This window comes from Stigmatopora argus, chromosome 10 (assembly GCF_051989625.1).
Source record: "Stigmatopora argus isolate UIUO_Sarg chromosome 10, RoL_Sarg_1.0, whole genome shotgun sequence".
NCBI lineage: Eukaryota > Metazoa > Chordata > Actinopteri > Syngnathiformes > Syngnathidae > Stigmatopora > Stigmatopora argus.
The window spans coordinates 6,586,730-6,602,825 of record NC_135396.1 but is presented as its reverse complement, the minus strand read 5'-3'; the positions used below and the strand labels follow the sequence as shown (position 1 = coordinate 6,602,825).

Sequence of the window (16,096 nt, the reverse complement as noted above, 5' to 3'; positions counted from 1 at the left end):
AAAGATGAATACAAAGAAATAAATACCAAGAAATAAAAAAAAAACAGCTGGAAATATCAGCAGAACTGGCTTCATCAAATGGTACTTGCTATCATGTATTATAAGTTACTTGGAAGGAGGGAGTGAAAACTGCGAGTGGATGAATGAACAAAGATGTCAGTAAATGAATTTTTAAAGTTGACAGACAATGAAACTATGAAAGTGGCGTCACTTTAATACCATCCATTATACAAAATGCATTTCCCCTTCAAAAAAGGTGAGAGTACTCTATAGGCCCATCATGGATACCTCATGATATGATGTAAACACACCCATTTTGAATTGTGGGCAGGATATATAGATTTTTTAAAGTCAAATTTGAAAAAATATGTTCTGATTGTTCAACAATTTTGTATTTCTTAGTGTTGAATTCCTTTAAGCAGTTTTCTATTGGATGTCTTGCCATAAAGGCCAGATAAAAAAGAACTACAATTATGGTTGTCCTTCTGGAATAACCTACCATGGAAAAGTCTATCATTTGATAATTTCATTTTTTTTACTGTACTAGAAGAAGCATATGTTCTATTTAGGAAGCAGATTAGATAAGCAAAACGGCATTACTCACTTTTGAGTTCTTTCCCCCGCTGCGTGCCGATTGCAGTGAGTAGGTCCTCTGGACAACCTGCTCGGGCGTGGAGGGGGACTTGTCCGAGGAGTGGTCCGAGCCCTTCTCCACCATGTTGTCACCCTCCTGGCCCTGTGGTGTGGGAGAGCGCGAGCGTTTGCGCAGGACTGGTGAGCAAGCTGGAGTGCTCTTGTTTGAGTTACTGGTAGTGCTGGGGGAAAAAAAGAGAGATAAGAGATGAGAAAACTATTGAAAACTCAATCTGGATTTAGTTTGTAACACCGTTTGTTAAATGCAAATGTTTGGACAAAAATGGAATGACAGCAATAGTGATGTAGTGACTTGACAATTCCAAGTTTAAAGTTCCTTCAACCATCTCAACCATTGACAATTATTGAGTTATCCACATCTGTGGTTCCTTCCTATGAGAGCTTAGCAGCTGGCATTCACAACTTAACAATAGGATGGCAGCTCTATGTGCAATATGGTTAATAATAATAATCGCATTGATCCATTGGCCTAATAAGTTAAGTCATCACCCCAGGATGGGAGAGTATAGATGAATGGCTTAACAATGAAAAAAAAAACCATACCGCTTGGAGCAGTGCCCCTAACGACACAGCTAATAAATCTCAACTTGGAGTGAAGATCACTATAGCAACAGAGTTTTAAATATTCATTGTGACTAAAAATACTTTTCTGGCCTGCTGCCTGAGGAGGAAATACAGCATAAAAAAGACTGACAACCAGGTCTTTTTTTTTGCACTGATCGGTGCTCAACAGCTGTGAAATCTCACAGAGTAAGGGACAACATATACATTAAATGTGCTTAGCTATGTGGCTGCATTCCCAAGGTAGATCCAGAACAGCTGAGAAAGCGGGATGTACGTGGACATACAATTCTTGCAGGTTAAAAAAATGGTGCTGGGAGATCTACTACAGTCCGATGTTATTGATTTTTTTTTCTGAACTTATATGCATCATGATCTTATCAACGAGTTACCGCAATTGTATTCAAACCATTGTGTTGTATATTATGCACACCTACGACTTTCCCTTCATAAATGGGGTGAGCCTACCAGAGCTCTGAACTTTGCATGCCAAATACTGCACACACAGATAGAAGAGCGGCTTTTAGGTGTCAATCACATAGGCAAGTCACACAAATCCAAAATTGGTCAATGAAAAAAAAAAAAGCATACTACTTTCTAACAGTCTCATTTAATAAGCTCTAAAGCTCTCAAATCCGACTGGCTCAAATGATCCAAACGTTCTGTTCCACAATATCCTCAGATTCCGGGCCTTTCTAAGATGGCCCCCACTTGTTTTCATGGTTTTGCTAAACCCTGAAAAAAATAATAAACATCTGGCATAAGGCCTTTCTTACTGTCTTGTGGCTGTGCAAGGCCATGCGGCACGCCATAGTTCACAAAGTGTGCATGCACAGGGAGAAAAATACAAACAGATGAACATGCTAGTGTGTGTGTTAAACGATGCATTGTCAGACAAACCCCACATCTGTTAAATCCTGGTTTTATATTAAAATCATACAAATGGAGTGACCTCTAGACTGCAAATGACATAAATTCAGCTGCCATACGCAACCAACAACAACAACAATTCACTTCGAAAGCATGTCTCTACCACAAAATGCAGTTGTCCATACCCCTGATGAAAGACTTGATCCCTCAACACGTCTCCGTAACAGCCCTCGAGGCAGCGGCAGCCCTTGTCAGCCACGCTCACGCACTCAAACACCACCATGTCCTCGTAGACGATCCCCAGCAACGAGCTGTTCACCCAACGGATCATCCCACTACGGCTGGGGTCCTTCTCTCTACCCCCTTTTTGTCTTTCTGCGAGAAGGACAGGAGGCTAAGAGAGGAAAAGATGGACGACACAGGCAGGGAGATTTTCTTTAGAAGGCTTAGAGCCACTGATCTTCCTCTCGGCCAGTTCTGATCTCCTAATAACCAGCTTACATCGCCCTTAACACTGGCTGCCAAAGCAAAGACGCTGAGGGTCTGAGGGGCAGGCTGCCCTCCATCCTAAATAGCACATGTTGATTTAGCCTGTCGGGAGTCGAACGGGCTGCACAAGGTGATTCCCGCCACTAACCTGGTCGTAGCCATGTAGGAAGCCGCTTGATTATCCCTTTTCAAGCGGCTTCATTCATGCAGCGGCGATGAGACGCAAGAAGAGGAGGGTACGGGAGAAAAAGAGGGATGATGGAGAGGAGGGAGAATGGCTGCCAAATCATGCCAGCAGAAATGGAGGAAAAATCGAACAAGAAGAGGAAGACGGCGACAGATAAATAGGAATGCTACACTGGAGGTCGTCTTGTCTGCTTTTATCCTTTCCTCCCCTCTTCTTTGTCTAATTAAGGCTGATAGGCTCCATCGGGCAAGCTGCTGTGTTTTGTCCTCGTTTTTTTTGCTACTCTGCTCTTCCTCTCGTCGGATCATCTGCTTGATTGCAGCATTCGCGACAACCCGAGCGAGCCTCTTCTCTCGCGATTTCTGTTGTTCATCATATGAGCAAGGAGAATGACAGTGTCTCTCTCGCTCTCTCTCGCTTGTTGCATTCCACCTCTTTTTTTGTGACTGCTGCTACATCGAGCCTGCTGCAAGCTCAATTATTCATGTGCTTCATGAATGGAGGGGTTGACATCACCGGCATTCAGGTTACTTTACATTCTGCGCTCCCCCTACATCTCACAAGTGGTGACTTCCGTCTTTGAGGTTACACCTACATAAGCCATCTTAATTTTTCCTGTGACGATGATGATGATTTACAAGCATCGCATGATAAAAGACGGGCCGCTTTTTGTCAAAGACTCACTGAAAAACTAATTTGGTTCTGTATTCCTTTAACAATTATTTATATTGTTTCAGAAAATTAACATAATGGACAATATAAACCAATAAACCAATGCACCACATTATCCATAAATATATACCTTGTGCATTGGCCATTATTCGAGGAACAGTAAGATTGTAGGGTAATATAATAATCTAAGTTCTTCATTATAAATAATACATGATGATATATGGATATACGAAGGTGTATATATTATTTCCCAAAGACATTCTGAATTAGTTTTTCCAAATTTTAATTTAAATACGCGCACACATACACACAAATAAATACTAGCAATGAAAATGAATGTTCCCTTTGAAAAAAACAACAACTCAGTAGCTTGATTGTGCCTTCAGGCATTTTTGCAGCTGTAACAATAAAAGAAAACATTATCCATCATACAAACTGTTTTCCAAGTGTAATTGCCGAGAGATGAAGCATTGACGAATGCAATTTTGGACAATAATTATGGCAGCAATGTAGTCTTCTAGACAATAAATTGAATCCTGAATAGCAGAAAGGACTGTTTAATCACTAAATCTACAATACTGTATTTCTACGGGTAAGATGGTATACATCCTTAACCAGAATACAACTTTAGCATTCAGTTTCACTATTAAAAAGAGCCATAACAAAGCACTGGCAAACTAATACATGACACAAAAGCCACAAATATCATCGCTTAACAAGACACGTGCGCCAAATGCTCCAAAAAAAGATGTGACCCCCTCAAAATGGCAGCATCAGTGGGAACACTGAGCAGAGGAATGCAGTGGAACAAAAAGGAGGAAGGTAGCCTTCCATTACATGCGCTCATGAGCTTGCACATGCACACAGCAACTGACCTACTTGGGGCAACCACTGTAGGTGTACTACTTGGGTACTAGGCAGGCGAGACAGATGGTCAAAATTAAATTGCAAAAAATAAGTATATAGTAAGATTATATATTCAATAGTAATGAAATATTAGAATAGACCTCGAATTCATTTTTCTCATACATTTTATTTAAATAACGTTACATTGTGTTAACACTAAAGTATAAAAATCCCACTGGCACAGATAAACAATAAGAACTTGATGAAATCAACACAGTGTTGTTATCAAAGTATTTGTTTGTTTGTTAGTTTTTTTAATTATTTTTTTTTCATGAGAATTTGTCCTAATGGGAATATGGGTGCTTCTGAATTTTCTGAATTTAAGTATTTTATTCAATTTGTAAAATACTAAATCACTGTTTTAATTATCTTTATTTTGAAGGAATAGGTTTAATGAGCAAAGTGTTTTGTGCATAGTGTAAGACATCTTTTGTGTGTATGGCGTTAAAAACACTATACGCAAAATGCAATTAAAAAAAAAAATCTCCAAGAACATAAAAAGCCAACTTGTAATTAAACCTCCCCACACACAAAATCTGACTAAATGCTGCAGATCTTTTTTTTGTCCTCTCATTGTTTCCTGCAGAAATTATTACCACATCATAATCAGTCAAAACCAATATTTTTTGTTAACAGACCAATCTTGGCAGAAATGTCTGTCTTCCCTTGGGTGAATTTTGAATTTAGTTTTTTGTCCTTGCAGGGTTAATTCTAATTCAAATGTAATCAAGTTTTTACCCCAAAAAAAGGTAGGGGTTGCACAACACAGTTAACAGGGGTTATTGACATTTGAATTGCCCTTTTAGGTTGGAAAAACTACAAAGTGGTTAAATGTGGTATCAGATTAGAGGGAGGGTGTGCTTTTTAGCAACATGGTCTTGGCAACACTAATGGACCGACGCCTGGCTAACTGGGATGTCTGACTGTGTCTTGGCCGTGCAGTTACCATGGCAGCCAGTCAAGCCATTCATGTTCTCCGTCACTTGAACCGTTCCCAACCGGATGCAAGGGTGAGTGTGTGTGTGTGGTGAGAGGATGATGTTGCATTTACTTTCACACTTGATTAGCTGGCGACAATTGTTTAAGCACACTTTACTGCATTAAGCAGCCAGTCGGTTGATGCCATTTAAGAAAAAAAATATCTATAAAAAATATTTCTCATCAACGTGCATTTTGAACTGTGATTTTATCATTTTAAACATGCAATTTACTTTCTGTAGTAGGACATGTCACTGTGATATTAAATTTATTAGTCATTATACATACTGTGGTAGAGAAATTCTGGTCACGTGTAAAAAGGTGAAAAAAGTAACCAGTGATTTGAATTCAGTAGCAAAAGCAACTCTGGGGAGGTTATTTTGAGACTTTAAGTCTCAAGGGATAGGAAGTTTGACAACCAGATAAAAGCCCAAAGGGACTCAGTTGCTGCCTTCTGCAGAATTTCTGTGCACATTGAAATCGGAAGATGTCTGTGTAACAACACACCAGGGAATGATTTTTTTAGAATTGATTTTTCAATAAAAATGCTGGGTTAAACAAATAATCATTCCAATTACACCGGACAAGAATATCAACTGTTGCAGTTTAGTTAGCAAAAACTACTTCAAATGCAATGTTTAGTCTGAAATATTGTTAAAGTTCTCAAAATACTGTGCAGATTAGGGATGTCCTTATTACATATTCGGTTAAACTTTGAATCAAATTCTTTTGGTATTTTTGTTACACATACTTTAAAATCTAAACAGAGAATGTTGCACATCAATTTGCAGCTATTCTGCCCAGAAATGTACCACAGCAAATTCAAGCACAAAAAGGAAATTAACAAAGATAGAGCAAATGGATTCTGCATATCTAATTCCAACACCAATCTATGAGATGTGCATATAATGAACTAGAGCTTATTTTCCGCTAATTTAGAACAAACTTCTCCATCATGAGGCAATGACCCAACATCCCTCCGTCTTTTTCTGTCACAGCATTCATAAATTTTATATCCCTCAAGTCCCCTTAAAATGCCAACAATCAGAAAAAATATCCAGCATTTTGGGCCGAGCAGAGAGTCTAGTGACGATGACAAATGGCATGTGGCTATAATGCAATAGGGAAAGCTGGGTAGCGTTCCAAGAGGTGGGGTAATAAAAGTCATTTGGTTTTGCTGCAGAAACCCTGAAGGGAACTCCACTGTGGACCAACCTGATGATGCAGTGCTAATCTTTAAGTCGGTACTGCCTTCCATGCATTAGAGTGATTTTTAAATGGTTTTTTTGATAACAAATGGTCAAGTATTTTTTCTTTGTTTGTGAGCATATTGCAAACTGTTCATCTCCTTTAAGTAAGTTAATCAGTGCTTTTGAACTTACCAGCACTTGTGTAAGGGGCCTATTTTAATTCACTAATATTTCTGCAGGGCTTAAAGGCATAGTGGATGCAATTAGAAATGACTCAAGAGGAGAGCAGGGATACGGTTTAGAAAAGAAACACGCCTGAGGATGTTTCGGGCTTTCTTCTGAAGATCTGAAGCCTCTGTGCATGTCAGGGGAAATTTCCAAATGCTTTAGATGTTTTGCTCGACGTCACAGAAGCACGCATGCGTATATATACACTAAATGTATTGCAGTACATATATGGACAGTTGGTGGAATGGCTGAACAATTGCAGCTTCTAAATAAGAAGCATCCGTATGCAACATGTAGATGTTTGATATATTAGAGGAACAGCTATTTAGCTCATTATGCTCAAAGAAGAAAAGATGCACACCATTTTGAGTCACTGCAACCACTACCTATAATCCTTAAAGACATTTTTCTTTTCCTGAGACTTGTCTATCTTTTAGAACAGCAGTCATCACACCCAAGAAAAAGCACACATTAAGTTAAGTCCACTCTTGCTCGTTTTGTGTTTTTGCTCCTTTTCTGTCTTAATGATTTGATTTGGTGATTCCCAATGATCCCATTTACTTTGATTGGCTTTGTACTTTTTGCTTTTGCTTTGTTGTTCTGTCTAATCACCCTCTTGCTACTGCCACAATGAAACTTCCCGAATACGGGATGAATAAAGTTATCCAATCCAATCCAATTATTTCATACACTTTGATGATTTATACTCTCATACTATATTGTTTGATATCATGCTTGAGTTGAACTACTCAGGCATATTTCTGGAAGATTATAGTTATGATTCCGTTAACTTTTTTGGACACTATGAAATTGGATTGGCCCTCAAAAAGGGCATAAACAACATGCTCCCGTGTAAAAAACAATTCAGTTGTAAAGCTGGTTCCCACTACCACGTGAAACTATTAAGCCCCAGTTTTTGCTCTGACCTCCTGTCACTCCCTGACACTGTGAGGCACACGTGGTAACCACTCAACCACTGTGCTACTCTGATCAAGCATTTGTAGATGATTTTCAATTTCCAGGAAAAAAAACGGATGACAAACACAAGAGCTGTTTGCATTAGTGTCTTGTAGTGGGGGATCACCCTAAATCCAAATGGTGCCGATCCAACTACTAAATACTACACATACTGTACATGAGGTTATACAAGGCAGCAGCCAGACAGTTCATGTATAGAAGGCCAGGGGGTGCAAGCAGATGGCTTCTCAACTCATGTCTATCAGGCTGATTAAGTCATGTCATACTAAAGTCTAACAGTTTGTTTCGAATGAACGCCTGCCACTCACAAGCCATCCAGTGAATTTGCTGACAACCACGTAATCAATTTCATTAGCATCATCAAGTCCTGAATAGACACCAAAGAAACAAATGGGACGCACATTGCTGAAACTGCTTTTCCGATGTTTTCTTCTTTAGCGCCCTGCAGTGCTCTGCGATTTCTGTCTAAAAATACCATGCAAAGAAGAAGAGGAGGAGCAAAAACAAACAAGGGGAGGAGATGATGAAAGAAAGGAGGGCAGCTGGAAAAGCAAGGATCAGCATGCAGAGTGAAGGCAGAAATTGAGCCACCTGCATGTGGACACATGCGCCCATGTAAAGGATGACAGAGTGCAGTTGCCTCCCGCTTTTATTAATTTTATTTTATTTTATTCCAGCCACGTGAGTGCCCCTCCTCAGCTGCTCTGTGCTCATATTAAGCCCACCAGATGGGAGCAGAGGGAGGTCACCCCTGTCACACACAGCCAGACAAGTCCACACTGATTGCATGTACTCTATAACACATTTAGAAACCTTTCTGTCTGTGAGTGCTCCACTGAGTCTCGCAAAAGACTGCATCACAGTTGTTAACCCTTTAAAAGCTCCAAGTCTAGACCCTGTCTGGGCTGTCCTTTGCAACCACGACTTCGTTAAAGCTGTCGAATTGCACTTGCAAACAAGAGTGGCATGACCTGATTTGAATTTTCTAACTTACCAGGCGAGCTTGAAGCTTTTCATCAGTACAATGAGGTGGGTCTAATGTCCATAGCGTGTTGTGGGCACCGAGCTGCCCATTGATCCCGCTGCATGCTGACTGACAGCCTCCACGATTCTCACCTCCCATGCAGAACAGGAGCAATGCACGGGGGGAAAGCAGAGCAACAGCCTGCCGACAGGACAGATAATTTTGGGGGCCGCCAAAGATGTGCCTCGATTCCTCCTACATTCTGTGCCGCAGCGCTAGGTGCATGTGCCAAAAAAAAAATCAGTTTTCCCAAATGGGAAACAGGCGTTCTTGGAGCAATCTACAAAATGGCGTGGTAAGAATGACTGAAAAAAAATGACACCGTGGTTGATCCTTCTAATATCAAAATCTGTGACTGATGTTGTTCGCAGTTTGCTGGCTCAAACTCTCCCCAGTCTCTCCCTCCGCCACTGCCTCTGCGGATGAAAGCTGCACTTGCTGCGCTCACAGTGAGCAGGCGCAGGAGCGCTCCCTTCCCCCGCCCTCGACACCCCTTCCCGTTCTGCCTCTGTCCACTTCCCTAGATGGCTCCCTTTCTCTTCTTTTTAAGATAAGCCCGGCTGACCCCGAGTGCAGGACGGGCACGCTGATTGCAGCCGTTGGCTATCCCATCCTCCACGATGAGAACGGTATTAAGAGGCACCTCATGCAAGACTTCCCTTTTGTATTGGTTTCCAGCTAGTGTCAATCACCTAACGTGATCCTGACCAGAATACACAGTTCAGAGCCCTTTTGTAAAGGGTTATATGTTTTATACTTGGGCGCTCCATCTCTAACCACATCACTACCTATGGCGTCATGTTTAGCGAGCTATATTTGCAAGGGATTAACCTTTACAGCACCACAGTGACACTGCCCAATGAAGCAGTACTTATTTAATCTGCGGGTCACAAGGGCAGGGACCAGCATACCATGGATTTAAAAACAATGAGTCATTTCGAAAAACCATGATGGCCGCAGTAGGTCAGGGTTACTCTTGACACCACATTCTCATTAGCTTTTAATGAAACAATGCTAACATACTACTTATGCAGAGTGAAATAAAGTTAATGCATATTTACGGATTAATTCCATCCTCTTAGCTCAGCCTGATAACACTAACTGTCAGTATTTTGATTTATTTTGATTAATAAAATTATTTTCCGCCTGTTGAGACTTAGGTTTAAAGTCCACTCAAAAATAATTTGATGCAACAAAGTGAAGTAATCCATTAAATGGTATTGAATTTAAAATTTCCAGGTAAAAACTACCTCATAAACATGATTAAAATGTCCAATTTGGTAGAATGAATGAGTTGTTGGGGCACATTATTTTCAATTTGGCATGAATAATACTTGTACTAAACATTTTATAGCTAAGGAAATGTAAATTGATTTCTTCCTGCCCATATAGTAGCTGAAGTTTGATCTACTTCTGGCAAGCAAATGCGTGACACTATGCTGTTCTTTACGCATGTATGAATCTATATTTGCACTTGCTGACCACTATTCAAGCTCCTGTAAGAACAGGTTAATGTGAAGAGTTTTCAATCAGCAAAGGGCAAAGCGTATGTTTCTGTTGAAATTCTGTCAAGAGCAGAAACAGTGAGAGACTCTGCAACACACATCAGATCAGTTACGAGGCCACCATCTCTATAGTATTGTTATCCAACGGAAACACAGCAGGGAGATGAAAGTGAGGGAGAAATGAGGACAAGATGGTAGTGTGACGCAGCGGGAGCTTTCAGGGAAGGCGCAGTAAGTCATCGCACATAGAGTCCATCTGGTGTCCACCTCACCATTTTCCACTAGCCGGGCAAAAGAGGAAATAGACCCACTAAATGTGCGCTTGGTGTCACTGCTAATTTATTTTGAGAGCAGAAATAATGAATGGTATGTACATCTCACAACTAAGCACATACTCTTGTCATAGCAGCCTTACTCATCTGACTGGAGTATGGAAGAGAACTTAAAGTAATATTATTTCTGAAAAAATAACAACAACAAAAACAAATATCACCTCAATAATCCAGCACGGACTAAAGTTAGAAATTGGATCGTTATTGAAGTCAGGAATAGGAAACTTAGATGTTTTTTGCGATATTTTTGTCCCATGTACTGCATTTAACACAAACATAGTGGTGCTGAATGGACAGCTCCCATTCAAAGTCAAAATCAGTGTACGTATATATTTTTCCGCACTGTCGCCCCCTATTGGTTAGCAAACAATGTCGTCTTGTCATAACCCATCCCTCCGTATTCTCTACATTTTCGATTTAAGAGCAAGCAGGGAGGGACCGGCTCAATTTTAGTAAAAGGTTGTGTAACAAAAAAAAACTACACACATTCACAACAAATTGAGCTAAATTAAGACGCGAACTCCACCATGAAAGGTTGAAGCCTGAATTTAGACCCATAACTAGTAAACTTCTTAGAACATGTCCAGAAATTCTGACATAAAACCCCATGAATTCCTTGCTGTGCATTTCTCCTGCTTGTGTGCTGCACAAAATGAGTCTGTTGATGCTGTGGCGTGCCATGGCCCACGCTTTGCCTTTGGTGCCCTACTTTATACTATGACGAGATGGCGCGGGTTGGGCTTCTCATCAAAATAGCTAGAAAAGGCCGATACATACTTAAGCTTGGAGCCAATGCTAGCTGACTTTGGGTGTGGTAAAATGTATTCATTCATCGTCAAAAATAAATCCATATTTATAATGATTTTTCAGTGCTTTAAAATTGACCAAATTTTACATCAACAACAGCACAAATATGATTAGTCTACATTCTTATTCATTCAAATCGTAATTATTCAATTAATTCAAATTGCTTCAACCCTACGTCTTTTCTCTTGTCAAGAATTTGAATAAAATTCATACACTTATTTGAAAAATTTACCATATGGGATTAAAGAAAAAAAGATCGCAGACAGCATTGGGGAGACAGCATTGTTACACACATGCAGGTAATGGAACCGCCAAAAATTCGGAATATGACGTAATTGCCTCCATCCCAAGTTTCTTTAAGGATATCTATCTATATATAAAGATAAAAATGATGATGCATGAACTAGACAGAAAGAGAACACATCATAATCCAGCCCAACTGTAAATGATAAAGTCAGATGCAGGTGGCTTGCCATACGAGTTCCACGTGTTGTATGCATAAAAGAACAAAGCACTGACATTAAAATCTCATTTTAAAAAGGGGCCGTCCGCTCCCTGTTTTCATCATCATCATCAGCAGCAGTAGCAACAGCAGGAGCGAGCAGGATGAAAATAAACTCTCAATAACCCCCACCACATACTCATCGCAATTATAACAAAGAGGAATGGGGGCAGAGAAGAAAGGAGGTGAACATTGGGATTATCAGGATTATTCCAGACAACCCAATATGACTGCTGACAGAATACTCCACAATTTAAGATTAATACTGTACCTGCACAGCACAATGTGACAGTTGAGTAGGTTTGTCTCTACTGATAGCTGCCGATCAAATAAATGTGTTACGTATTTACATGTTTTTAAGTAATTCTTTATTCTAAGCCTGCTTTACAGATGCCATGACTGCTGGGAGACATAGTAAAGTTATATACAGCCACCTAGTGGCACCACATGCTCCAAGGGGAGTCACTGATCTATAGCAAAGCATTTTATAGGAGCAAAGTCAAGTCAATCAGTCACCTTCATACCACAGCAAAAACCACGTCTAAAAGACTAGCCCTATGACATGTACTTATCTAGTTTACAGCTTCAGAGCCACATTTGGCCAGTCGACTGTTTTTCAGCCTGTTTTTAAAATGACAATGCCACTAAAATAGTTAACGCTATGTCAAGTATAAACATGACCAAAACTCTGCTTGATCTGGTTGCTAGGCCATTATCACCCACAAGGCTCTGACAAGGATGCCACTTGAGCTATTTTCAACCTTATGAATGATGGGCGTCACTTATGGAGACCGAGCTACAATGCTTCACAACTTTCAAGCATTTCAGCATTGATTATAAACTTCAAAGCTGAATGCTTCCAATGCCCTGCAGTGGAAAACAATTCAGCCAAATGCTGCAGTACTATGAAACCTTTCAACAAGTAATATATTATATCACACTTATATACAATATACGTATTTGCTTTATGGCATAACTGCTCAATGTGTGGCGTAACATTATATCCTACCTTTGAGGTTTCCATATCAGTTTCTTCCACTTCTTTTGCTTGGCCTATCAGTGAAGGTACAGAAAAGTAAGTGAGAGGCCTTGCTAGATTGGATTTTATATAAAGAGAAGCGCATTTGTGATGTCTATATAATAATGGAACAGCTAAACAAAATGGATTTAAAACTCCTTGATTAAGATGCTGCTAAATTGTCGTATTCTAACACAGAATATTTACACCATTAAAACCAGACAAATAAGAGCTAGATCAACTCCGAGTAAGATCTCGCACACAGGTCTCGTCCCAACAAAGGGTGCCGAATTGAAGCATATAATTGCGGCACAGGGTCCAAGATCAATGTATCATTTAATGAGCAGCTGTCACTGCTCGTTCATATCCCGTAAAGGATATACTATGTTGACAAATTGCTGTGGAAAGGCCAAGCTATAAAACATATTCATCTAGTAAGCCAATCGTTTTCCTCATGAATTGGACTACCCAACCATTTCAAAATGTAGGTCAGTCATTCACCAGGAAGCAGCAACAGAAATTGAGCCACTTTGCAAAATCCACCGTCACTACAGCAAAGAAGGTACGTCTATTTTAAATCCTTGAGGTTATGGGAAAATATTGTTGTGTGGATGTAAAATGCCTTAACTTGTGGGCTGATGGTGCAAGAGAAACATTAGTCCAATCAGCATTTGGTGAATGACCTTACAATGTGAATTACATAGTGATTCACCAGAGGCCTTGAGATGACTCAGCTGTGGAAGCCTGAACACACACGGTACTCTAATACATGTGTAATGAAACTATGATGTGTGTAGGTAATCTAATACAGCAAGCACTAACTACCATAAGAAGTAGAGTATACTTCATGAGTAAATGACACGCTTGAGTGCATGCTTTATTCATACTTGGGTTGTTTAAATCCAGGTGATTAGGTTTGTGGAAATCGTAAGCTGAATGACTGACTAAATATAGAACAAGTAGATTAAAAGAGAAGGTAAAAAAACATGCTTTTATATTTCCCTAATGCGTGCCTTTCAAGTAGTAGTTAATTTCACTTTGTTTTTAAACGTTAATGCCCCCAAAACAAGCAAAAAAAAAAACAACTAAAATTGAAGCTCAACTAAATGAGGACATATTAGCAAATACGCAATACTCGGCGCAGCAGAATAGTTAAATTTGTTTTTGTATTTTATCAAATGGCAACAGAAAATCAAAGCTAGCTAATGTGTAGTCGGGGCAATTTTATTTTCAACTTAGAAACTGCATTTTTTAATTCTTTAATAATTTAATGAGGTTGATCTAATTTAAAAAGAGCTAAAATGGCCATTTAATTCAGATGAATATTACCTGCTAGCCAAAAGCATACTGTGTCTCCCTTTGTAATATTAAAATTTCATTATAAGTCTTAATCTTAATATTGGAGTCATACAAACTCTCCAAGGCATTACCGATGTACCCAGGTAACAAAAGGTAACATAAATCCAACCTGACCTTCTGTTTGTGCATGGTGAACAGGTGGACACCATCCTGGCCTCTCTTCTAGCGGTCATGGCCTTTTTTTCCCAATCACTTCAATTCTGCTCGTTTGTTGTCACTTGTCCAGAAAGCATCGCCCATCCTCATTAAGTCCTTACATCACCTCCACAAGTAAAAATCAGCGTGCACTTGACCACAAATCCCAAGGATGCAGAAATGATTCACCTGTCTTCTTCAAACCGGCTGAAAACCAGAGAATGTTGTCACGCCAAGGATGCTTTTCCCCCCCCTCAGCACAAACGCATTCAGAGAAAAGCTGCTCTTGTCATCTTAAAAGTGTCATGAGTACGATTAAAAAAAGAAGAGTGCTCTGACATAAGCGGCATAAGATAAGAGTTAAAAGAAAAAAGAAGCAATAGCCAGTAGCTCAGACGGTGCACAACCTCATTTCCAAACTCATCAGTTCAAATGTGAGAGCTGAGGCATGGATGAGCAGTCGAATGAGGGAGGACGGCTCAAGGATACGAGTGCTCTGATTGGCTAGTTGGGTATGGTGTGTGTGTGGGAAGGCCCCTTTGGTAGGCTCACAGAGAACGGTTATGCTCAATAAGGGTGGTCCTTCACCTCCTTTCATCGCCTCCTGGCTTCATCCCCCTCCATCCTTCTCCTTCTCCCTCTCCCTCGCCTCTCCATCGAAGGCTAGCACAGCAGATACAACTAGGTTGCGACAGCATAACCAAATTCATCATTTTCCGACGTAACTACCCTACGACCGTGACCTAATTTCACCAAGTCGTGCTCTTACATCATGGCCATAACATCACGCTGCGCTTGTATGCAGCTGCAGCTGGACCTGCTGAGCCAGTGTTTAAAATTCACTGAGGAGAATCCAAACATTTCCGACAAAACACGGCAGATGTTTCTTAGCATCAATGATCACTTTCCCCAGACACTTAATGAGATATCTGACAACTCGAAATTATGATGTTAATAGTTATAACTTGTTGTCAAAACCCTTTTTAAAAATATATATTTTACTAGGTTCAGCTAATATTCTTAAACAGCCCAAAATACAAACGCATATGCGAGATGTCAGGCGATCAACCATTTTGTTTTGTGGGTGTTTTATACATATCTTTATGTAATGTGTACGGCATACAATATTGGGGTTATATGAATTAAAAATGACACTATTTTTGTATAAGTTACACTGTATATTTACAGTTTTAATTATCTTTTTAGACCTTTCTACACATTTTAGGGGGATGTTAGATATTTTTAGTTTGTTTATGCTTTCATAAACTGGACAAAAACACTACTATACAGTAAAGAAAAAAAATACATATATTTTACTGTCAAATTACAACCCAGTGTTTAAAAAAATTAATAGTTTTGAATAATTAATACAAATATCTTTTGCATGATGTAAAGTCGTGTATTGTTTTAACAATCACTCAAAGGATGTTTGTGAACCTCCAGACTCTTGAGATCAGATTATGCTGACCTCTCTGAGTGGAATCAAGCAACTCTCCAACGTAAGCAAAAGATCAATAATTCTGCAATCGAGAGAGCGGAAGAGCAACAAGGATATTGAAGATGAAAAACTAAAAGGGAAAAAAAGGTTTTGATTTACTATCTACCAACAAAGCAATATCACAAAAGGTCCCTGACAGTAATACCAATTATGCAAATGTATAAAAGCATTTGAAATAAGTATAAACACTGCCCTCCAAATGG

General features: G+C 39.7%; 1 protein-coding gene across 12 annotated transcripts in view; it reads right to left on the bottom strand.

The window, feature by feature from the left end:
* The window catches only part of gramd1bb (GRAM domain containing 1Bb), a 55,791-nt gene that overhangs the window by 18,311 nt on the left and 21,384 nt on the right, over positions 1 to 16,096 (bottom strand). For 5 of the 12 annotated variants that reach the window (XM_077611164.1, XM_077611167.1, XM_077611168.1 and 2 more), the window contains exon 4: positions 605 to 815. In XM_077611164.1, coding sequence (XP_077467290.1) covers positions 605 to 815 — 211 coding nt within the window. Of the gene's footprint in view, positions 1 to 604; positions 816 to 2,270; positions 2,570 to 2,722; positions 3,128 to 8,707; positions 9,166 to 12,892; positions 12,937 to 14,374; positions 14,808 to 16,096 lie in introns of those variants that run through there. The other 7 variants (XM_077611173.1, XM_077611175.1, XM_077611176.1 and 4 more) reach the window with 5 other exon arrangements.